The following is a 23,763-nucleotide window of genomic DNA, read 5'->3' as shown; positions in this document are numbered from 1 at the left end:
TTTGAGCCAATTTCCCAAACATATGTTTCATTCTCAATGCTTTTAAAAGTGCTGTTACGATGTTTAGTTAATTTCTTTACAACTAGATACATTGAAAATTTGCAACTTTTCCCACTTCAACTTGTTATACAAGAATAAGAAATATACCAACCAAAGAGCCCAGTCCAACAATTGTCTCTTGTACCTATTCAGGGTTGAGCTTCTTTGCTATTATATCAACAGGTAATGATCCCAAAGGGGCTGACAGGTCGAGGTCTGCTTCCCAATCCTCATCATCATCAGAGCCATAGTTAGGTTCGCTGTAATCCTGACTTTCAGCGCTGTCATCTGGACTGTTAACCTTCTCTTCACTTGACAAGATAAATGCTGGATAAGAGTGCTCAGTTGCTTGTGAAATTTTCTCAAATTCCTCAACTTTCTCTAAGAGGTCATCAGGAGCAAGACCAATCACATTTAGCAACAATGCCTTGTTTGAATCGATAGCACGCTTCCATAGCAGCTTCATTTTTGGACTAGTTTTGATTGTATGATGATTGCCATGTGAACGGTTACTATTCTTGATAGGCTCACCTAAAAAAAACAGCAAAGATGAAGACATTTAAAAGCCATTTGCAGTTATTATGTTCAAATCTGATGAGAAATAGAATTAGTCATTTATACTTTGCATCACAACTTAAGAGTTAAGACTACATGTCATGGCCTCTTTGTATTTCTGATAAAAGTGAGAAAGTGTAATTAAACGAAAGGACTATACTTACCAGAAGAGCCCGAACAATTATTAGTGCTAGCTTGAAGAGGAAGTGGAGCAGAACGATCTTCTGGAATAACTGACTTCCAATCTTTTCCCCTCCACATCAGTATCTTTTCGTTGTCAAATGACAGTAACACACAAGGAACCAATTCCTGTCGAGAAAAATGAAGGAATAATAATCAATGACTTATATCAAACGATCAGATATCATATGATTTCCACAAGTGCTAGTTACATATGTACATAACTTATTGGTTTAACTCGGCAGAAAGGTGGGTAGTTTCATCATGTGTAAAATAAATCTCAACCATGGTAATTGAAGTTTTAGTTTAAAGCATAATCAGCTCGGTTCCATTGATACCGCAACATATATCCAGAGATTTATCTCGGGATTAACTGCTAACTTCTATGCAAGTAATGTTGCAAGGGTCAAAGGAACAAAGCAGAGGTTAAAGGATTAAAATGTACGCCAACCTTGAGTTTAGCACCCAACTTTTTATAATCACTTTCATGCATCCCGGTGCAATCAATCTTCACTAAAATGCTTCCTTCAAAGGCATGCCTTACATCATTCACCAGGGAAATGTACACACCATTTTTTGCTGCAAAGGGAAATAGATTTTGCTCAATACTTATAAGGCGATTAAAATATGCCCATAATGTATGAATAACAAGCAAGTACACAATTGCAATCCGATTAAAAAAGAAATTTGTATATCAAAGTACCCTTTTCCATTTTTATATTCTTGGCTCATTAGCTTCTTCACCTAATTTACATATTCTCCAAAAACTATCACTGCCTCTATCACAAAAAATAAAATAAAAAGACTACATTTTCACTTTCCAAGTTGGCCCTTAAGAAAATCAGAAAAATAATATAAAAGGATCATCTTTGGTTGATAGGAGCCTGACATTGAAAAACAATGATAGCCTCTCAAGGGAGCTCGCTCTCCCAAAACTTTTTGTCCAAGCATTTGCCTAATCCCTCACTCTTTCCATCTTACTCTACTTATAACTACTCAATTTGATGTATAATATAAACTTAGTAACAGTTCTATTATTGGTATACTAATAGTTAACAGATTATATCTGCCAAATGGAGTTGCTCGACTAGAAGAAGAAAAAAGCTAACGAATACTGTTAGGGAACTCCAATAGCAACATAATAGAAAGAGAAATTGGAGACTATGGAGAATGATATACTCATTTACCTAATTTACATATTGGCAAAAGATTTTTCCCTTGCATCCTCAGCTTATTAGCTTCCTCTTTTGTCAATCCTTCTGGAGCTTCTTGAATAAGTTTTGGGTACACAGGGGCTGCAGGTTTCCAGAGCATTACTGGGTATTGGGGGCGAGTACGATAATTGTAGTTTCTACCTTGGAAAAGATATAATACCCACCAACACGGTGAATTATTTTTCCACCTGTTTTTTCCTGGAATAGTGCACAAGAAATTTACAGGCAAAGGAACAGAGATAATTACTAGTGATCTCTCAGAAAAAGAAAGAGAATTGTTAGAAAAGGGTTGAGGAAATAAAATATTTGGGACACCATTTTTATGGGAAAGGAGAAAAAATATATACAATTGCAAAATGGGAGCAAACCAGTTAAAAGAAGTACCTTCAGTATATGATTTTTTTTCTGAGTCAAGATATAAAATTCTTTTGGTCATTCATGAAAGCAAATGGATTTGTTGAATCTTGACAATTCCTTGTCATATTGGACTGGATGGATCAATTCTCAGAAGCTAACAGTCAAATGTGAATGATCTTGGTAGTAGCATATAATGGATTTTTTTTTTTTTTTTTTTAATATCTTTTGATGGACTAGTTGAGATAGCAAGGTCTAGAATGTGGTATATTTAGCACCAAAAGTTCTTGTCTTAAGGTTTGGAGTTTGTCACATTTAAGCATCTGTTATGAGTGAGTAGTTATGTCATATTTTCTCGCTTTCTCGTAGAATTATAATGCAATCCTGAATCCACAAGACAGATAGGCCAATACCCATAAATACATGCTTGGCAATACAGTGTGATATATAGACTATATAATTCACAAACTAAAACTAGTAGTGCACCTATTTAAATACAATAGTCATAAGATAAGCCAGAAAAAAAAAAGATAGATTACTTCATACAATTCAATTGAAATGGCTAAAAAATGAATAATTGTGCGAAAAAAATACCTCGAGATGATGACAGATATTGTCCATATCTACTGTGGGAACACCTTTACAACGAACTTTACAAACACGCTGCCGCTTCCAATGCGAATGTATCAACTCCAACATATTATGTGTCAATCCATCCCTTCCTAACACGAACCAAAAAAGGTCACCAACTTCAGCCGATCATAGAACTGGAAATCGCAACAAAGCATATATGATCATATAACAACCAAGGTGAGTAAAAATTCATATGGAAATGGGGGGGAAATGCATAGCTCACCAAGATTAACCTGGCGGTTATGCGACAAATGGGGCTTCACCAGCATGCGAATCTCCCAATTCTTCAGGGGCTCGCCAAGTATCTCCTCTCTGCTCTTTGCCTCCGTCGGATACTTCCCAAGCGGGAATGGACCAGGCATTTCCACTTGCTTCACTCCCTTCGTGCCTGGAGGGGGCGGATTGAAGGAATCGAAGAGAGGGATTTTCTTCTTGGAGCTCTTGAGTGGGGCTTTTCCGGTCCATGGCCTGGGCATCGTCGGTGGTGCAAAGGGCAAAAACGCCGGCTCGCGAATTGCTATGGGCTTGACCTTGGGGGTCTCGGAGTAGCTGTATTGGAACTCGAATGGAGCATCCGGGAGGAGATAGGAGACGCCCGATTCGCCGATGACGACGGCGCGATCGCCGTGGGATGAGATGACTCCGTCCTTGACGGGCTTGTAGTATTTGGAACGGCGGTGGAAGGTTTTGAGAGCGGGATTGGGGGGAGGATTTGAACGGAGAATGCGGGATTTGGGGGGAGGGTATTTGGGAATTGGGATGGGCGTGGAAGGAGAAGAGACGGATGTGGATGTGGGATCGTGCGGCGGCGGCGGCGGTGGGGCTGAGGGGAGGGAGGAGAAGAGGTTTAGTCCTGGTAGTGACGGTAAAGTTGCCATTGTTACAGACTTACAGTACAGCACCCGTTTCCTCGAGAGAGATAGAGAGGAAGGGAGATAAGGCTCAGCTTCTGGTGCCAAGCCTTCCTGATATTTCCGCAGCGGGAATCCGTTGAAGGGCTAAAATTTAACAGAAAAAAAAAAGCGACAATTATCTTGCTCGGAGAAAATGTAGAAGAAGATCGTTAAAATTAGATAGCCAAGTGAGAAGCAAACTTGATTAATAACGAGAAGTAAGATTTTGGTGGTAAAATTCGACGTTAATTGCTAGGTTTATTATTATTATTACTATTACTACTACCACGTTTGTTTGTTTAGAGGCTATCATTGAAACATCTACTAAAATAAATGTGAATAGTAATGTCGCAGTTTGGTAGTTCATTTTGTTTTGAATACAAAATGTCACGAGTTTCGATCTAGTCATTCCTACCTGTTACTTCTCCTTATGATAGTAACGAGGGATCTATTGAGATCGATTCGAATTAAACATGCAGAATCTTTTAGTGTTCAAACTCAACTTTTGAAATGATAGAGGTATTTTTTAGATAGGTGACAAAGTTTAGGAATATTTTTGTAATTTAACCTACACATAATATAATTGTGACGAGAGAATGATAATAACTACTTTTGGTTGGTTTAATGAACAAGACTTGAATTATTAACCTTGAAATGGTAATAAATATTTTATATATATAACTATGTTTAGATTGAGAGTGATAATAAATATTTTATTTACTTAACTAAATTCGGACACAATGTACTTAACTAAATACCTATTTTTATTTTTTTTACAACAACCTCCCTTTATATGATATTTTTATTTCTATTTGTAAGTTCATTTCAAATAATTAAATAATTGTTTTTCTCATATAATTATATTAAAATTTGATTGTATTGGTTAACTATTTACTCAAGAAAATACAACTTTAAGAGAAGACATGGCTAAAATCAAATGAAAACAATATAGAATAGAAGATGAAGAAGTGGAATAGGAATAAAAAGAGAGAGGAAAAAAAAAGGATAAAATATTTTATCTCGAAAGTATAGATAATTAAGAAAGAGAGAATATAATTTAAGAAGGAAAAAGAATATCATATGGGAGGATTTTTAACTCTTAAAGTTTGAAGGATTCCACTTTACTTATATACTTCATTTGTAATATACAAATGACACGTGGCGTAAAATTAATGGAAGTTGTTTGATCAGACAATTTCGCGAACGTCAGATCAGCTAGGATGAGTCTGCAAAACAGAGTGAACACTCAAATGCCAAAGTCAGCAAATGTCTAAATCAACTCGAGAGAGAGAATCAGATTGTTCGCATACCTTAAAATGAAGCAGAGTGGTTCTATTTATAGGCGAGGTCCCCGACAAAGTAACCGTGAAATACAGCGTGATGTAACAGAATTTGTCGAAGAATGTGCTGAGCCGAAGTGGAAGAAAATAGTTCAATTGTGCTTATTTGATCGGCTCGACCGATGGAGAAGGTCGGCTCAACATGTTAAATCATGACCGAAGCAAGTAAACAGACATCCATCCAGTCATAACATGTCACATGTGAACTGAGAAATCACCTCCAATAAAAATAGTATGGAACATTTTTATGACTATTATAGGAATAGAAAATTTTCAATCTACACATATGTTTAATTAAAAATAGAGGTTTGTACCAAATTGATAATATTTCTTGAAAGAAAACACTAACATCTGAATTTTGTGAGTCTTGGGAGTTCTAGAGATTTATCCCAATTTGCTGGGCTTGAATTTTTGTTGGAATTGGCGAGTGTTTGGAGATTTTTATGTCGTTTTATGTTAAAATTAGTAGGTGAATATGAAAGCGTAAAAATGGTAAAACTTATCAAAATATACTATTTAATTTGATGATATTACTATATTAGAAGTTGAAAATTTTTTTTTAATTAAGCCTGTCAAATATAACAATAAAATTTTCATATGAATTTTTTTTTATTTGAGTACAAGCTGTGAGAGTGAGCACCTGAATTAATTAGATATAAATTCAATAAAAAGATAAAAATATATATATATATATATTGGTGAAGTAAATAAAGACAAATTTTCTATAAAAAAACAAATAAAGAGATATACAATTTAATTGAAATATAAAATAAAAAAAGACTGAACAAGTAAAAAAGGTTTATATAGAAGAGAACTACAAAAAAATCCAACCTTTTTTTTTTTGAAGGAAAAAAAAAATCCAACCATTATTATGAAATAAGCGCAAATATCAAATATCAAATATTCTTTTAGCCTTCAATTAAGATAATTAGAAACACTTATTTTGGGCTTATTAAGAGAAAAGAAATAAATACTGTTAAGAGAGAGAGAGAGAGAGAGAGAGAGAGAGAGAGAGAGAGAGAGAGAGAGAGAGAGAGAGAGAGAGAGAGAAGAAATAAATAAAAAGAAAAAAGAAAAAAAACGACACGGAAACCCTAGAAACACTGGAGCCCTAGCTATAAAAGCCAATCTCCCCCAACTCTGAGCACTCTAATTCGGCCGCTGCAACCAAGCCTCCAACCATGCAGATCTTCGTGAAAACCCTAACGGGTAAGACGATCACCCTCGAGGTCGAGAGCTCCGATACCATCGACAATGTCAAGGCCAAGATCCAGGACAAGGAGGGAATCCCCCCGGACCAGCAGCGTCTGATTTTCGCCGGAAAGCAGCTCGAGGACGGCCGAACCCTTGCCGACTACAACATCCAGAAGGAATCAACCCTCCACCTTGTCCTCCGTCTCAGGGGAGGCGCGAAGAAGCGCAAGAAGAAGACCTACACCAAGCCGAAGAAGATCAAGCACAAGCACAAGAAGGTCAAGCTCGCCGTCCTCCAGTTCTACAAGGTCGATGACTCTGGAAAGGTGCAGAGGCTGAGGAAGGAGTGCCCTAATGCCGAGTGCGGCGCCGGGACTTTCATGGCCAATCACTTTGACCGCCACTACTGCGGGAAGTGTGGTTTGACCTACGTTTACAATAAAGCCGGTGGTGATTAGTTTTATCGTCGTTTTGCTTCATGTTTTCCCTTTATCTAAATGTTGAATGTTGTTGAATTTATCTAGAATTGCTGCTCCAGCTTGTGGAGCATAGTTCGCGACATGGATTTTGTTTTCTTAATGTCGATTTATTATCGTTTTCATTTAGATCCACATATCTAGTCAGTTTTTTATGCGATTATTATCCTTTATATAAACTGTTTCATTTGGATTTTGGTTTAATGGATGATATGCTTTCTCGTTAACTTGAAAAATAGGCGCTGATTAGTTTTCTGCTATTTTCTGCGCGTTTGGTGAGTTGGCTGTTCTGATAGTTCTTAAATTTTTTAGATAGAGCTATAACAGATGTTTACTAATTTCAATTGCTCTTTTATGTAATTCGATTCTTGAACGAACGGGCCTACAAGTTCTTAACTTATGTATATTGTTTAATTTTCATTTGGAACTGATAAAAATGCTTGTGTAACCAGACCTGAGTTGTTTTGTAGTTTGATTGAGGCCTTCTTGTATTGCCAAAACCCTAGGGTTTAACTTTTTTAATCTAGCGTTTCATATTTGACAGAAAGTCACCACATTTGTCAATTTTCTAGCTTCAATAGACCCCCAGCAACAGCAGTGCTGAAGACATATTTGTAGAGGGATTTTCTCGTATTTACCAATGTTGGGGACAAGAATTTCCATTAATTGTTCAGATTTAGTGTGCTGTTCTTACTAATTTCTGTTAAAGCCTGATTTGTGACCTGACTTGGCTGCTTTATATCCTGTTGATTTGAGGTGTGGTGGGATTCTAGATTTGTATGGGGACTGTGCTTAAGGTTTATCTGAGTATTCTCAATCTCTGATTTGTTTGCCTGTGTTTGTGATTTCTTTGGCAAAGTCATATATTCCACCAGTGGCAGAGTCAAGTTAGAACTTTCATTCCTTTGTTCAATTGATTGTATTGGATCTTATGGCAATGATCTGATATCGTGAATTTTTGAACTGCAGTTCTTGTTTGAGTCATGAGTAAAACAGACCTATTTGTGAGATGGGTAAACTGGCCTGTTTTATTGACAGACTATTTTTTCTCCATAATCATTCTTTCCTGTTTGCTCTTTGGAATTGATGGTATAATATCTGTTGGTGACCTATCTGCTCTTTTGTTTGTTTGGGTCATTTTGCTTCTTGGCAAGTCTGAGGATTTCATTGAATGGTTCTTAGAATGTTCATATTGTTGATTTGATATGTGGCTTAATTGGTTTCAAATTAGAGGATTCCATTAGTTTACACGTCTTTGTTAATTATCTTGCTATGAGAATGGGGCTGAGATGTTCAACAAGACTTCGTTTAAATTATGTTTAAATTAAGGTTAACGTTTCTGTTTCTTTATTTCTAGTGAAGGAAGATGTGTTGCATGGGTTCAACCCCCAAAAATTCAAGTATGATAAAACATGTTTTTATATATGTTTTGAAACAAATTAAAAATTGGAAGGAAAGAGAAATTTGTTTGGTTTGTTCTCATAATTTCTATATCATTGTGAGAATGTTCTAAAAAAACGAGAAAAATTATATCATTGTGAATGTTCTAAAAAACCGAGAAATAAGGAAGAGAGTTAGTTGTAAAATACATATTTAGATTTTTTAAGAAAATTGATAGAAACAAGAAACAAGAACGTTACCAAATGAGTCTATAATTTTTCTTGGATATAGTACATGAAATCATGTCTTTAAAATATGATATACGATGACTTAGGTAACAGTATGAGAATTTATTTTCTTTAATTTCAATTACTTTGCTTCGTAACAGTACCCCATAATTTAAATTGATTTCCACGTGAATGTTGGCAAGCAAAGTTAGACCACATCTTTTTTTTTTCTTTTTTTAATTTCTTATTAAAAAATAACTCAAACATCATTTTAGAAAATTTATTCCCATCCCATCGTTCTCATTCAGTCCAACTAAGAGAAATTAGCCTATACTGTTATTTCTGCTTATGGTTTCTTACAGTAAATTAAAAAGTTAAATTTTTTGGTATGGTTCTTGTAGACGTGCTTATAAAGGACCTATGAATAACAAATTTTTATAATATAGGTGATTTACGGTAGTTTAAGGGTGTGTTTGAGAGTGATTTTAACTAGATCAAAATTACTTTTGTCATTGTCAAAATCACTTCTTCCTTTTCCATCGATTATGTTTGACAAATTAAAAAATTGATTTTAAAAAAGTTTAAAGCGATCTTAAATTGATTTCTAAGGTGACTCATTCATTCTACCATCACTTTCAAACACATTAACTCGAACAATAAAATATAAAAGACAAATGATAAGACGCCTTAATTTTCCCAAAGCAAGACGCTACAGTAAAAAGAGAACTCACTGCACTTTCACTTTCATCAGTAAAATACCGAGGCCACTTGGTGCAGGCTGCAGCTGTTGGTTGGAAAAATTGAAGGAGCAAAAAACGACAGATGAAACAAACAAGCACCACTCTTCCAACTTCATTGAAATTTGAACTCTGAACCCAACATCCTAAACCTCTTGCAAGTGTTTTTCAGCATTTAATAACTCCTTTCGCATTGAAACTTTAATACCAAACTTCTTACAACTGATTCTGTTATATATTTGGAGCTTTGCCGTCTTAGAACCAACCATCAAACACAGAGATTTTGGTTTCCAATACAATGAACCATCTCTTTGATCTGCCTGAACAGATTTGTTATGTGCAGTGTGGAATCTGTACCACCATTTTGTTGGTAAGTTGGTGTTCTTCATTGTGTTTGAGGTTTTATTCAAGTGAATGATTCTTCATGTTCTTTCGGTCTGTCGTTTCTCCGGGAAGTGCAGGTCAGTGTGCCGTGTAGCAGCTTGTCGATGGCGGTGACAGTGACGTGCGGCCACTGCTCAAGCCTCCTCTCCGTTAACATGATGAAAGCCACTCTGGTTCCTCTCCATTTTCTGTCATCTATTGCTCGCAATGTGGTATGGCTTTGGACATGTTTTGCACTTTTTCTTCTTGAATTCTGATTCAAAGCTCATCTTCTTTTACATACATCTTTACATTAAACTATAAGTTTACTCTCTACACTTTTCTATTTGCCCCTATACTTTTACCTCTTGTTTTCTTGTGTGTTTTCAGCCCAAAGAATCAGGTGGAGAAATGAATTCTGGGAAGTTCTTGGACAGTTTCAAGGCATCAAACTTGAAATTTTCTGAGTATGAAGATGATGAAGGAGGATTGATCCCTGTGACACCTCCTGTTGTTAACAAACGTAAGAACATTGGCAACTACAATTACAATTACAACAATAAAATGAACAAATATGAAAAGTTCTAACTTTTTGGTATTTTTATTGCCCTGAATGATCATCTCTGAAGCTCCTGCAAAAAGACAGCGAGCCCCATCAGCATATAACTGTTTCATCAAGTGAGATTATCCAACTTTCAAACTTTTTGCTGGTTTTAGAGTGAGTTTGGGATTAAAACGTAGAGTTTTTAGTTGTTTTTTTAATTATCAAAACAACACTACAAAAAGTTTGAAAAAGTAATCCCAAAACTAGCCTTTAATGGCTTGAAGAACCAAAATTTATCTGCTTGTGTTTGGAGCAGGAATGAAATTAGAAGGCTCAAAGCTCAAAATCCTCAAATGTCTCACAAGGAGGCCTTCAGAACAGCTGCAAAGAATGTAGGCAGCAGACAAAATTAATTAACTCTCTGATTAGAAAGTCATATTATCTGAATGTCGAACTGATTTTCATTTCTTTCAGTGGGCAAATTTCCCTCCTATCCAACAAAAAGAAGACGCAGAGAGCTGTAATCAGATCGAGGAAAATGGGGTTTGGGACACTCAAATGCCCGAGGTAAAAACAAACGTTTAAATTTCATTTTGGTCTTTCAACTTTTAAAATCTTTTATTTTAGTTCCAAACTTCAAGAGAATATGATATCTATCCACCGGATACTCATCTTATCCAATCTATATGACTCAAATACATGTTCACGTTAATGCGTTAATATATATACTTGAAGCCATACTAGAATGGTTATATTTTTAGGATTAAAGTAGAATAAACTTGAAAGTCTATTATCTCATTTTAAAAGTTTATGAATCAAAACAAGATTCAAACCAGAAACGAACTTTGGAATCAGAAGTCTTGATATTTCAGTGTTGAACACTTGAGTCATGAGACCAAATGGGAACTTGGTTAGATATTAATGAATATAATTCGACTTTTAAAGCAAAACACTGATCATGAATTCACAGAAGAAGAAGAAGAAGCAATGTTTGAAATGCTCCTTTTCCAAAGCCAGTCAACTTCTCAAAAATTGAACAACCCAAGTAAAATTTATGACATTTCCATTAAAGGGTGGGAGCATTGAGTGCAAAGCTGATTATATATTGAAGAAGTTTGGGTAACTTTATGATCAATTTTGTGTTTGTGAAACAAAATTTCAGGTTCACAATGATGGAAAGTGTTCCCTAAGGCATTCGGTATTGACATAACTCACCATTTCAGTGAAGGCAAGGCTGCAGAAAAAGGTTACAGATTTTGGTGTGTTACTTGTTTTAGGGAAAAAGGGTTTCAAAATTCCAATGTCTTAAGAAGGGTAGATGCCATTGGGAATGAAAGTTTCTTCTTTTTTTTTTTTGCTTTCTCAGTCGATTAGATTAGCTGTTCTGGAAAAACTTGGATTTTTATAGAATCTTCTTCTGGATGTCGGTTTCTATTTCCGCTCGATTTTAACTTTGAAGCTGTGAATTTGAAACTTTGTCGAAAAATTCATCGGCAAGAAACATTCTCTCTTGGGATGCCATGTTTCTTTACATTTCCATTGAGGTTTATTATACAATAGTTACATTTTCAATGATAAAATTTTAATATTTCATCTGTGTTAGTTTTTATTTTCCTCTTCCACAGCATTCTTAAATCTAAGTTATATTTTAAAAACTAAAAAAATTAGAGACCATTGGATAACTATTCCCTTGTAGTTTTCTATTTTAAAAAATTATGCCCATTTTTTTTTACCATTTTATTAGTAAAATTTTAACCCTTTCTTAAAATATATTTGATACTTTTATCGGCTCCTATCTAGGAGCTTCTTTGTCAACCAAATATATTAGGGGTTAGGCGATTGACCCGTGATTAATCGAGATGTACACAAATTAATCCAAACATATGGATAAAGAAGATAACTTTAGAAAGCAGGAAACTAAAAAACCAAGTAATAAAAGGTATAATGTATCAATATCAGTCTAACTTTGAGAAGTTCAAGTACTTTTAAAATAAAAAAATTATTCACAATTCAAATTAGCACTAAATGATAATGTGAGAAAATCTTTTAGTTCGAGTCTTATTAATAAGACTCATTTTAGTGTTAAATATTAGATTAAAGTAAGAAATTTATGAAGTACATATATTATCTATAAGGTGAATGGTCTAACTTGAATCCATTACAACATTACTTTACATTGAATACACATCAACTCTACTTTCAAAAAAAAAATCTCTCATTTAAGTTAAATTAGAATTTTTAAAAATAGAACTTATGTCTTAAAGATATGTAGTATATTATAGGTACATTTCATAGGTAGACTCTTCCACACTCAGATCGATTATGAGATCATGACGTTTACTTATAAGCCTTAAAAATAGCTAATCAAATATTAGTTATTTTGTTATATAGTTTTCTTTTCAACTTCTTTCTCCCTCATATTTTCAAACTTTTCTCCTTTATCCATCAATTAATTTTTTAAAATAAAATAATATGACTGAAAAGAAATTAATAAAATTAAAATTTAAGACCTCTAAAAATAAGATATTAATACTTGCCATTCTGTTGTAGATTTTTTTTTTATAAATATAATTGTGGTAAAAATTTGCATGACAACGAGAATAGTAATAAGAAGATACTGAATTAGAATTTTCTTTTTTAATTTCAGGACAAAACTGTAATTTTAATCTTGTAGCGGCATGACATCACCAGGTCAAAAAAAAAATACAGAAATTGAATTAAATCTCATTTAAGTTTAATTTTTTTTTTTTTTGGATCATTTGGCCAAAAAAAAAATCCAAAAAATTCTAAATTTTGGAAAACATGTTAATCCCAAATACATTGTTTAATTTCTTTCCTGAAAGATCATTTTTCAAACATACTTCACCTACATATTTTATTAAAAAAAAAAGACTGTTTTTGGAAACAAAAATAGTATAGTTTTTCTTCCATATATTCAATTAAAATAAACCACATCGATAAATAATAAATAATCCTTCATTTTTTTCTGACCGTCTAGACGACTACAAGAATAGAAGACCATGCAAAAACCAGATACTTTCCATAACTCAAAACTCTTCTGCAAAGTGTGTGAATCGATCGTCACTTCACCGACTCATAATTACACGCGTTCTTCTCTTGGCATGTCCAAGCTTCAATTTGCAGCCCGCTCATCAGCTACACGATTTCAGACTTATCCATGGCTGCATCATAATCACAACAACCAATTTAATTAAACGCTTCAAATTCGTTAATAAACAGAGAGAATTGAGAGATTGTATTACTGTTGTAGTTCAACAGCTTCTCGATCAGATCCACATGAGTCATAAGCATCCGCCGACAGCAATACCGAACTAGCCCTAATAAATCCAACGCCTCCCTGCACCGCACCAAAAATCACTATGTTTTCATCTTTTTCAATCCTATTAATATATACTTTTTTTACCAATCGTGGCTGTTATCGCAAAAATTTCAATACATGAAACGATCCTACGCAAACTCAAAATACTTGCATAATGCAAATTCAGAACGATTGTGTTAGCAGAATTTAACAAGATTATGAAAGAGGAATTAGAAATAGACGAATTGAAGCCAATTCGGCGTTCTATTTTACCCTTCCGGATAGTCTGCTTGCAGAAGCTCTAGATAAGAGTCCCATTTGTTACCGATCACCTGAAAAAAAAAAAGAAAAAACAGAACATAAAATTAAACACAATACGGATACAAACAGAGTTTCCTTATAATAATGCAGAGAAAGCTGAAGATTAATTTCCTTAGCCATTGAAGGAACGGCGATGGCCGATCAAATAAGGAAAAAAGCGATTGAAGCGGAAGTAATACCTTGCCGCACGTGAAACAGCGCACCGGAATTATCATCTTCTTCGTTGCTCTGCAATCTTTGTTTTCGATCGGTTAATTCCAAATCGGAGAACCAGAGGGAGCTTCAACCGTATTTGAAGGCAAATTGAAGGCTTCGAATTCGGAAACTAATTCCGACTGGGCCATGGGGCCCATGTTTTGGGCCTGCCCACCCTCTATTCTTTTCGGCTATATGGGCCTAATTGGGCCGTTTCGTTTATGGTTCCTAATTTGTGGGGGTAGTTAACAGGTCTAACTTCATATTTTATTAAGATAAAATGACGCACAGTTATCTTATTCTTTATTTTTATTTTTATTTGTTTTTTTTTTTAATAATACATCTTATTCTTTATTTTTATTCGATGTCGTCTGTAAATTGTAATCGCCGAGTCAAGATAATAATAAAAAAATGGATGACGCCGCCGCCGTGACAGCCTGGGAAGTTCCATTAATTTTGGTGTCGGATCAAGCTTCACTCGCAGCCATTTTGCCTTCTCTAGTTTCCACCTCCTCAAGACGGCAATTGGATTCTCAAATTCGGAGGAAATTCCGCTGCCGGCGCCGGTGCCAAAGGTGAGCTCCGATCTTTCGCCGGAATCTACTTTCTCTGATGGTTTTTGTTTTCTGTGTCTTTGCTTTTCGGAAGGTGATTCTGTAACTTGGTCAACTTCTCTGCTCCGGCGACTGCTTGCTTCAAGCTGTTCGGCGAACGGATTGTTTGTTGCTATTTCCCTCGTATCATATCGATTGGAAATCCGATTACTGTATCTTTGATTAAATATTTAGATGAACATGTATGCATATTTTCAAGGCTTCTGTTAAATCCTTGTGTCTTGGTTTCGAAGAATTTTTGTGGCGATGGTAAAGCAGTTGTTAAATTTTGATTTCAACTACTGATGTTACAAAATTGTTCCATGCAAAGTTATAGTTTGACTTTAGGTCAACGTTTTGAGCTCCCCTAGAGGTTGATCCGATGCTTTCTATGGGATTACTGAATGAACAGTGAATACAGGAAATATGCTTGAATCTTTCATTGCTTTTGAACCTTATTGAAGTTGAAGATGAGAATTTCAAGTTTTGTGTTAGAATCATTATTCTGAACTCTAATCTCAATCTAGTTATTGTGACATCAAGATTTTTCATCTGAATGGCACTTAATATGTTTTCCATTTAACAAACTTGAGGAAAGGAAGAATGGTATGCGTTTTGAGCTGCTATGGATGGATCATGATGATGAATAAGCTATTTAGTTAACATATATGTAGTTACTTTACAGTGACTAATTCTTTGGTTGGTCTTTCAGGGGTGTGGTTTAGTAGCATAAGATCATTGAGAAGTAATAGTAATTGGGAATTGTTTACACTCCCAAGTGAAAGGAATGGGTTCTGAAGGTCCAGCTGGGGTTACAATTCACGTGACTGGATTTAGGAAGTTCCATGGGGTTGCCGAGAATCCTACCGAGTCTATCGTTAATGATTTGAAGGCTTTTGTAGACGAAAGAGGGTTGCCTGCTGGTGTTACTCTTGGGAGTTGTACCGTTCTTGATGCTGCTGGAGATGGTGCTCTTCCTGTGCTTTACGATGTCTTGGAATCTGGCATTTCAAATATGACAGAGACTAACAAAGTCATATGGGTCAGTTTTCACCATCTATTTTGCTAATCTTTTATTGAACAAAATCTTGCTGCACTCTAGTAATGCTTAGTTTGCTATGTAATCCGTTTCTATTCGTTTATTTAACGCTCATTCGACTAATATATAAAGATAAGCCACGCATAGAAAAGGAAGCAGCTCCTATTTACTGCTATATAGCAAAATTTCCTTTATTGTTTGGCTGAGAAATGACTGAATGCTGAAACCTGGAGAGGATTTGTTCAACATCAGCTTCACTTGGGAGTCAATAGCGGGTCGGTGAGGTTTGCTGTTGAATGGCAAGCTGTGAACGAAGCTACTTTCCGTTATCCTGACGAACTCGGATGGCAGCCTCAGGTTTGATTTCTTCTCTTACTTCTGGAGCTATTATTATATATGTCTTCAGAAAGTACCTTGTATAACAACATAGACTTTTCAGGCAAAATCCAGTAATCTTCTAATCAATCTGAAAATGAACTTAATAAACTGTGGGTGATGACATAAACAAATGGATTCAGTTTGATGAACTAGCTCTCTATCTTGCTCTGGAACATAGGAAAATGTTTCCATCTGTCTAAATCTTTGCGAACTACCTTGTTTGCATTTTGCTGCAGATGTATTCGGTATCACTTTTCATATATATATTTTCTTTTCTTGTTGTTCTTCTTGATCCAGAAAGTTCCTATAGTCTCCGAGGACGGGGAAATCGCGATGATAAGAAAGGTACTTCTCTCTTGCCTTTCTCCTTTTAAACTCGTATGTAACTAATATTCAATTGTTGTTTCAAGACATCCTGCTCGGCTCTGGCGATCTTAGAGAAGTTGAAGGCGAAAAGCTACAACGTGACATTATCGGAGGATGCGGGTCGATTTGTTTGCAATTATGTATATTATCACTCACTCAGATTTGCAGAACAGAAGGGTCACAAATCATTGTTTGTCCATGTTCCTCTGTTCTCGAAAATCGACAAAGAAACCCAGATGCGTTTCGTTCACTCACTTTTAGAGGCCATTGCGTCTACATGTTAAAAAAACAACATTGGTTTTGTTGCTCTGATTGCTCCTTCAATTCTATAAATGTTCATCTTCAAGTTGTGAAACTCTGTTTCTTGCAAGTAAGGACCTTCCTCACAAGGGACTTCCATCATTATATACTATTAATTATTAAACCCTATCCTCTTAACCAAAAGAAAGTACCTAGAAAAATAGTCTTATGGATGGTTTGTTTGGCTCCACAATTTTTTAAAACTCGTTGTCTGGTGACCAATCAATTAATGTAATAATAAGAAAAGAAAAGAAAATAGGCTGTAATTATGGATTTAGGACTTCCATGATTAGCCTTTTTTTTTTTTAATTATTCTATTTCTATGGGTATATTTTATCCCATAAATTTTTTTAGCAAATAAAAATAAGCCACACTAAAAAGTCAATGGAAGTAGGAGCTGATGGTGTGTAAGTAAGTATTTTTCTTTTAATATAAAATGCTTATCGTCTAGGATGAAAACGAAGGATTTCGTTAAATATTTTGATAAGATGTCAACCAATGGAATAGTTATTATTATTTTGTTGATATTGAAAAGAAATCTTCATGAATTTTATCAAATAAGGGTAATGCAATAAGCCGACCAGCACGATCATGTCAATTGCCAAGAGAACACATATTTTTTTTCTCTATTATGGTTTTCACTTCAAATAAAATATTGGGAAAAAGGGGTTTCATATCTTAAATGGGAATTTTTTTCCCCCACATTTTTAATGTACAGAATTTAACGGTATGCAACTGTATTTTACCATGCATAGAAGAAACTTGAGAGTTGAGCTGCCAAGGAAGAAGAAAATGTGAAGTGAGCTCACAACAAAGAGAGAGAGCGATGGGGGAGACACAAAACAAAATGCATCAATGGCGGTGTTGAATTTGGTGTGCTGGTTTTAGAGTAAAGCAAAGAAACTTCAAATATTTTCTCTTCTACTTTACGTGTAGGCATGTTTGAAAATGGCGACCTCCTCTTAATCTGCTTTCAAGCAAAGCCACAGCCCACTAAAATGGCTTCTTTATTTCCCCTTATAAATTCTAACCTCTTTCATTGGATCATTGCATTAACACAAATCACTCCAGTAATCAATCTCTTCTACCAAGTCGACTCGAAATGGATAAATTCTTCGTTCTTTCTCTTCTCGGTATGCTGATAGTTGCCTGTGGAGTTTCGGGGAGTATCGAGCCCGATGGCGACATTGACATGATTAGAGAACTTGAAAATTTCGACATTGGAGGAGAGGATGACGATGTCGTGGACGCATCTGCCGTCCCGGTGTGGAGAAGCGAGCGCGGGAGCAAGGTTCTGATGAATGTGGATAGTTTCAATGCTGTTGGAGATGGAGTTTCAGATGATACAATGGTACATAGACATTTCTGTTTGGAAATATGGATTTTTGCAGGGAGAATAGTGAATCAAAGTGTTCATATTTTGTAATCAGGCTTTCAGAAAGGCATGGGAGACTGCCTGCAGCACTTCAAAATCAGTTCTTTTGGTGCCAAAAGGAGGGACATATCTGGTGAATGCAACCACTTTTAAAGGGCCATGTAAAGATGACCTAGTAATCCAGGTAAGCCATAAGATTATGATGGTTTTCCTTTTTGCAAATAAACAAGTTGAGAAGATCATGGTTACAAAAACAGAGTTAAACTTTGCAGATTGAAGGAACAATAGTTGCACCAGATGAGCCTGAGAAATGGGATCCAAAATTTCAGAGACAATGGCTAGAATTTACCAAACTAAATGCAGTTACCTTTCAAGGGGATGGAGTTATCGACGGCTCGGGCGACAAATGGTGGGCGGAATCCTGCAAAAAGAACAAGTCAAGGGTAAATTTTTTAATTGTCTCTGAGCTTGATTCCTTGGCTATGTGATTGAAATGGTATTCACTCTGGTTTTCTGGTTGTTTTTCTTTTCAGCCCTGCAAAGGAGCACCAACAGTAAGGACTAAACTACTCTCCTCTGAATGAAAACCATGAGTTTTCATGTGACATTCTGATTTGAGGGCTTTCTTGCAGGCATTAACTATTGATTCAAGTTCAAATATAAGAGTAAAAGGCCTTACTATTCAGAACAGCCAACAGATGCATTTCACCATTGCACGGTCTGAATCTGTTCGGGTTACGGAGGTAAGAGTCTCGGCTCCCGGAGATAGCCCCAATACGGACGGGATCCATATCACTCAATCAACTAATGTTGTAATCCAAAACTGCAAGATTTCAACAGGTTCTCATTCTGACCTTCATCAAGTTATCATTAAACACACCCATTTCCTAAACTGGCTGAAAAGGGTCTTGATTTAGTAATGGTTGTGCAATTCATGCAGGTGATGACTGCATCTCCATTGTCAATGCTAGTTCTGGCATCAAGATGAAAGGAATATCATGTGGACCGGGGCATGGGATCAGGTAACTGCAGATGTTTTCATTTCACTCGGCATCGTTTGATTTGTTTCGAGTACCAAAACCAGATGAATGTCTTAGAATTCTTTCCTTTTGTTTGTTATGAAACTGTGTTCCTTAGCATTGGAAGTTTAGGGAAGGACAACTCCACTGGCATTGTAACAAAGGTGGTGTTAGACACAGCCTTCCTCAGAGAGACAACAAATGGTGTTAGAATCAAGACTTGGCAGGTTAGTATCACAGCTTCAATCACCATTTGAATATGAATTTTACATGGTTGATTATATAAAACACGTAACGGGAAAATCGCTCTATTCGTGTGGTGTAGGGGGGTTCTGGATATGTTCGTAGCGTGCGATTCGAAAATGTGAGAATGGAAGATGTTGAGAATCCCATCATCATTGATCAATTCTATTGTGACTCTCCTACTTCCTGTGAAACTCAGGTACACAATCCTCAAAATCCATATTTAGCTTCTTCTAATCAAACAGTGACATTAAATATAAGATCATATTGAGATAGTAAGACAAATTTTGTTGATATCAATCATTAATCTCAATGCCTTTTGCTTTTGTTAGACATCAGCTGTGAAAATAAGCCAAATAATGTATCGGAACATAAGCGGAACCACAACGAGCAAGAACGCGATGAAATTCGCTTGTAGCGACAGCGTCCCGTGTAGTAACATAGTTCTAAGCAACGTCAACTTGGAGAAGACGGATGGAACAGTGGAGACCTATTGCCACTCTGCCCAAGGTTTTGGATACGGCGTCGTGCACCCCTCAGCAGACTGCCTAACTTCCAGCGACAAGTATTCCGCAGCCTCGGATCAGACCGAAGTTCCCGAGCTCGTGGAACTGCACCTCCCAACTGAACACATTGTTCACACTGAGCTCTGACCTTGTTGTCCTGTCTCTCTATACTAAACTACAAAGGGGATCATATTTTGGTAGAGCTTGGTTTTCAGCCGACCAACTCAGGAAATATTTGTACTGTAGCATATATTTACATAGCATATACAATTACACCTACCCTTTTGGAATCTAAATAGAAATATAGACTGCTAAGTATATGATTGTACTATACTATTACTAGAAGAAAAATATACATATTTTGAGCATATAGTAAAGTTTGTTAGCACTAAAGTTCATATCATATGGTTGATGGCTCTCTGAAGATATAATATACACAAAAAGGGGAAGATTGAGGAACAAGGACCACTTATCTTGGAGTACAGTGGACGCCCCGCAAACAGATCAAACTGGGGCTTAAAAACGCGCCACTTTCTGGTAGAATTTCAACTTCATGAAAGCGAAAACTGGCGTATAGTAGAAGTGTCATGGAACAAGACAAAAGTGGTCCAATTGTATCAAAACGGCACTGATTCCACTAACTGATGGTCAATCAAACAGAAAAAACGCACCCCAACAACCCCATAAAACTAGATGGAAATAAAAAACTAATGGTATCCAATGCTAACTTGGAAGGGCAGTGCCAGCTTACAAGCTATACAGGAGAAGATAATAAAGGCACACCCGTCCCAAACTTTAAGGGTAGTGACCCTTGTTTTTTAATATCTCATCTTCAAATTTCATTGGGTGATCACGACTCCTATTTCTTCTATTACTCACATTCTTGATGTCGTCCATCGTCTACCATAAACATAAACGTGGAGGTTTCTACATCTCTCTCCCAAACAAACCAATCGTCTAGATTTTCGCTTCAAATTTTCCAACTTTACGGAGATAAAACACCATCAAATGCAATGTAAATATTGCTAAAACGAGCATAGATTAACAATAATAGACAGTAAATTCAACCCATCTCTACCTTTTGTACTAAAAAAGAAAAAACATGAACATGTCAAATATTTATAAAATTCATAGACCTATATAAGACCCAAAATTAAAAGTTAGAAGTTTTGATCGGAGACATATAAATACGAAAGGACAAAAGCAAAAAGAGAATGGTGTGGACGGAATAGAAGGAATAAAAGAATGATGTGAGCAAAATTATATTTATGGAGTTCACGAGAGGGCTATAGAAAAGTTCACGAGCAATTAAAAATCCACGTCCTTCTCAAAACCCCTTCCTTTATTTGTTGTTTCCATATCACTTCCTATTCTCCTCATTCACTCATTTGTTTTTGACAAAAACCAAAATAATGCCTCTGTCTCTGCCCACCATTATTGGATCCCCATTCTCACTAATCATTACACCATCAAATTAATAAATAATACTTCAATATCAACATTTCAGAAAATAATTGAGAAATTTTGAAAAATAACAACAATAAACAAACATAAGAATTTATCTAAAAAAATTTATATTAGAGAAAAAATCACGGCGTATCAAAAATAAAAAACATTATGCGAAGAAGATTGCAATCACGCAAATTTCTCACTCCGACCTCGATTATAGAAATACTCTCTCAAATCTCTCTCTTCAAAGTCTTCAACTTATCATGGTCCTTCTCAGTTGACGCCAAAAGCAAAAAAGCAATCTGTTGCAGCTATTTTATTGCTTCTATTTTCATTTGAAGGATTGGTCTTTATTGGTTCAAATGTTTTGAGCTTGCAAAATTTAAGACACAAAGGTGTTCTCTTTCGATTTTATTCTCGAATTGTTCTTCTAGTATCATCTCCAGTACTTGGAAAGCTTTTATTTCTTCTTAGTTTTTTTTATTCATATTTTATTTTTGTATTACTTTCCCTTGGAATTTGTCTTTGAAAATTTATGACTTTTTCATTTATAAATGAAAATCTCATAAAAGAATATTTTTTCAAAAACCAAACAACATGATGGACCTCATTCGTCTACCTAACAAAAGTGCCCTTATGATATCTATCATCCAAAACAAATTAATTATAATAAAATCGATTTTATATTTTTTTAATTTCACATTTCTTTATCAGTAATCATGTGCATTGTTACAAACTCCTGAAAATGGGTAAAGAGCGAAGCTGGTGAGAGTAGAGGTTAATTAGGGAGAAAACATGCGTTATCATGTGAGAGATTGGTGATAAAAATATTTTTTAAACAGTTACAGTAAAAATACTTTTAAATGGTTAAAAAAAAAACATTTCCGATCGGCCACAGCCTACAACTGAGATAAAATTACAAATTTTGTTCTTGTACAATTTTGTCCCCACATTTTTTAAATGTTTCAGTTTTTGTCAATATGCTCCAATTATTAAATGTAATAGTACTTTAACGATATAAACTTCATGTGAACTGATTTGACATTAATACAGTAAAAAGAACACCATTAAGATTAATAAATAAAACTACAAGAATGAAATTAAAAGTGTTTAACATCCATGGACCGAAATTGACAACCAAAGTAAAAGCACAAAAACAAGATATATAATTTAAGCTTAATACAATTATTCTATCCTCAACCTCGAGAGTTCATTATGGGAATGCCATCAAGTAAGACATATTGTTGGATCGAATTATATAGCTGTTTGTTCTTAGTGATTAGTTTTATAGTTAACAGAGAGAGGATTGGGAAGTCAATAAAAGAATTGGAAGAAGAGAGTCTTAATTTTTAAACACAGTAAAATGACAGACATCAAGACAACAATATTAAGGAGCCTAGCAAGCCACAGAGATGAATTTATGTATATCCACAAAGCTTTAAAAAAGGGGTATCAGTATCACTCACAGCCACAACAACCTCTTTAAATTAAACTTTTTTGTCCATCAAATTAACTTCCCCTTTCCATTTCATGTCATTTTCACACAAACCAACCAAAACAAAAACATTAACAATAGGGAAGAGTAGAAGTATGGGAGAAAGCTATGGCACAGTAAGAGCCAGAAAGAAAACTCAAACCGGAAACCGATGAAAACTCTAAATTCTTCAAACCAAATGTACGATTTTGGGTTCGGATGGGTTGTATTGCCAAAAGAAAAGCCATGGGCGAAAACTCCAACTTTTTTTATGCTCAGTTTAAAAGGTCGCCTCTTTCGAGCCAATATTCTTTTGGAATTTTATGCATATATCAATTTTTTACGTAGGCCATCCTTAGATAATTAGACATGTCAAAAACACCACCCTCTTTAGCCCTTATCTCTTTTCTTATCTTTTTCTTTTTTCTCAGTCTTCATTTCCCTCTCTTTTTCTCCTTTCTGTGGTGAAAGGTCATATATAGGCCCCAATGGCAATCCAGGTGGCAATGGCTTGCGATCTTTTATCATACTGACTTAGACAACCTTGATATCAAAAATCTTTAGTATCTCCAAGGTCTGGGTTTTGAGGTAAGCATAGGAGAGCAAAACTAAAACTCTGACTCTCCATTATTATTAAAAAAAAAAAAAAAAAGAGGAGGTTATGTAGGCTAATAGTGTGACCGGGAAGCAGAGAGAGAGAGAGGGGTAAGATTTTGGCCCGTGATGGTTGCATGTGACTATGAGGAGCTGAAATATTTCAGTGCGGCCCTTGGCTCTTTTTACCCTTCTAGACCCACACATCACGTGTCCCCCTTTCGTTTTTTTACCTTTTTAACTCCTCAATTATAATGCTTAATCAATCATTTTACTTCCAATTACAGATAACCAAACACATTCCTAGATGGTGAATCAGACAACAGGGTACGGCCAATGTACATAATTAAGAATCTTGGCTAATCTTCGTACATCTCTGGTAATTATACGACGACGTGTCACATAACTGCAACCTGACAATTTAAACTAGAGTTTGGTTAGTAAATAAGTTAAATCTCGATTG

At 35.5% G+C, this 23,763-nt stretch overlaps 6 protein-coding genes across 6 annotated transcripts; 4 read left to right on the top strand and 2 right to left on the bottom strand.

Moving 5' to 3' along the window:
• On the bottom strand, positions 1-3,993 carry CAF2 (RNA-binding CRS1 / YhbY (CRM) domain-containing protein). The gene is given in 7 exon segments (XM_088118157.1): positions 1-570; positions 759-903; positions 1,226-1,353; positions 1,962-2,147; positions 2,150-2,186; positions 2,937-3,064; positions 3,199-3,993. Coding segments are annotated over 7 exon segments (1,665 nt in total). The 5' UTR covers positions 3,854-3,993; the 3' UTR covers positions 1-184.
• A 2,323-nt stretch (positions 3,994-6,316) lies between these two features.
• LOC111019064 (ubiquitin-ribosomal protein eS31 fusion protein) lies at positions 6,317-7,007 on the top strand. Its single transcript, XM_022295349.2, has one exon. The coding sequence runs from the start codon at positions 6,390-6,392 to the stop codon at positions 6,858-6,860; it is 471 nt and encodes a 156-aa protein (XP_022151041.1). The 5' UTR covers positions 6,317-6,389; the 3' UTR covers positions 6,861-7,007.
• Positions 7,008-9,195: 2,188 nt separating this feature from the next.
• Positions 9,196-11,678, top strand: INO (Plant-specific transcription factor YABBY family protein). Its single transcript, XM_022295359.2, has 7 exons — positions 9,196-9,592; positions 9,684-9,818; positions 9,976-10,108; positions 10,215-10,263; positions 10,446-10,521; positions 10,604-10,696; positions 11,292-11,678. The coding sequence occupies exons 1-7, from the start codon at positions 9,521-9,523 to the stop codon at positions 11,337-11,339; spliced, it is 606 nt and encodes a 201-aa protein (XP_022151051.1). The 5' UTR covers positions 9,196-9,520; the 3' UTR covers positions 11,340-11,678.
• Positions 11,679-13,052: 1,374 nt separating this feature from the next.
• On the bottom strand, positions 13,053-14,056 carry LOC111019076 (DNA-directed RNA polymerase subunit 10-like protein). Its single transcript, XM_022295360.2, has 4 exons — positions 13,949-14,056; positions 13,722-13,780; positions 13,393-13,487; positions 13,053-13,311 (listed from the first exon to the last, which is right to left on the bottom strand). Exons 1-4 carry the CDS (start codon positions 13,982-13,984, stop codon positions 13,286-13,288), a joined length of 216 nt encoding a protein of 71 aa, XP_022151052.1. The 5' UTR covers positions 13,985-14,056; the 3' UTR covers positions 13,053-13,285.
• Positions 14,057-14,326: 270 nt separating this feature from the next.
• LOC111019074 (Peptidase C15, pyroglutamyl peptidase I-like protein) lies at positions 14,327-16,767 on the top strand. Its single transcript, XM_022295358.2, has 5 exons — positions 14,327-14,539; positions 15,270-15,599; positions 15,849-15,953; positions 16,272-16,319; positions 16,385-16,767. The coding sequence occupies exons 2-5, from the start codon at positions 15,345-15,347 to the stop codon at positions 16,622-16,624; spliced, it is 648 nt and encodes a 215-aa protein (XP_022151050.1). The 5' UTR covers positions 14,327-14,539; positions 15,270-15,344; the 3' UTR covers positions 16,625-16,767.
• Positions 16,768-17,642: 875 nt separating this feature from the next.
• Positions 17,643-23,722, top strand: LOC111019073 (Pectin lyase-like superfamily protein). Its single transcript, XM_022295357.2, has 9 exons — positions 17,643-17,991; positions 18,071-18,199; positions 18,288-18,458; positions 18,549-18,569; positions 18,648-18,855; positions 18,956-19,037; positions 19,153-19,261; positions 19,360-19,476; positions 19,610-23,722. The coding sequence occupies exons 1-9, from the start codon at positions 17,743-17,745 to the stop codon at positions 19,928-19,930; spliced, it is 1,407 nt and encodes a 468-aa protein (XP_022151049.1). The 5' UTR covers positions 17,643-17,742; the 3' UTR covers positions 19,931-23,722.
• The last annotated feature ends 41 nt before the right edge of the window (positions 23,723-23,763 follow it).

Source organism: Momordica charantia (assembly GCF_013281855.1).
Source record: "Momordica charantia cultivar OHB3-1 chromosome 9 unlocalized genomic scaffold, Mcharantia_2.0 BLBB01000009.1, whole genome shotgun sequence".
Classification (NCBI taxonomy): Eukaryota; Viridiplantae; Streptophyta; class Magnoliopsida; order Cucurbitales; family Cucurbitaceae; genus Momordica; species Momordica charantia.
The sequence above is the reverse complement of the archived record's forward strand: the minus strand, read 5'-3'. Positions and strand labels throughout refer to the sequence as shown.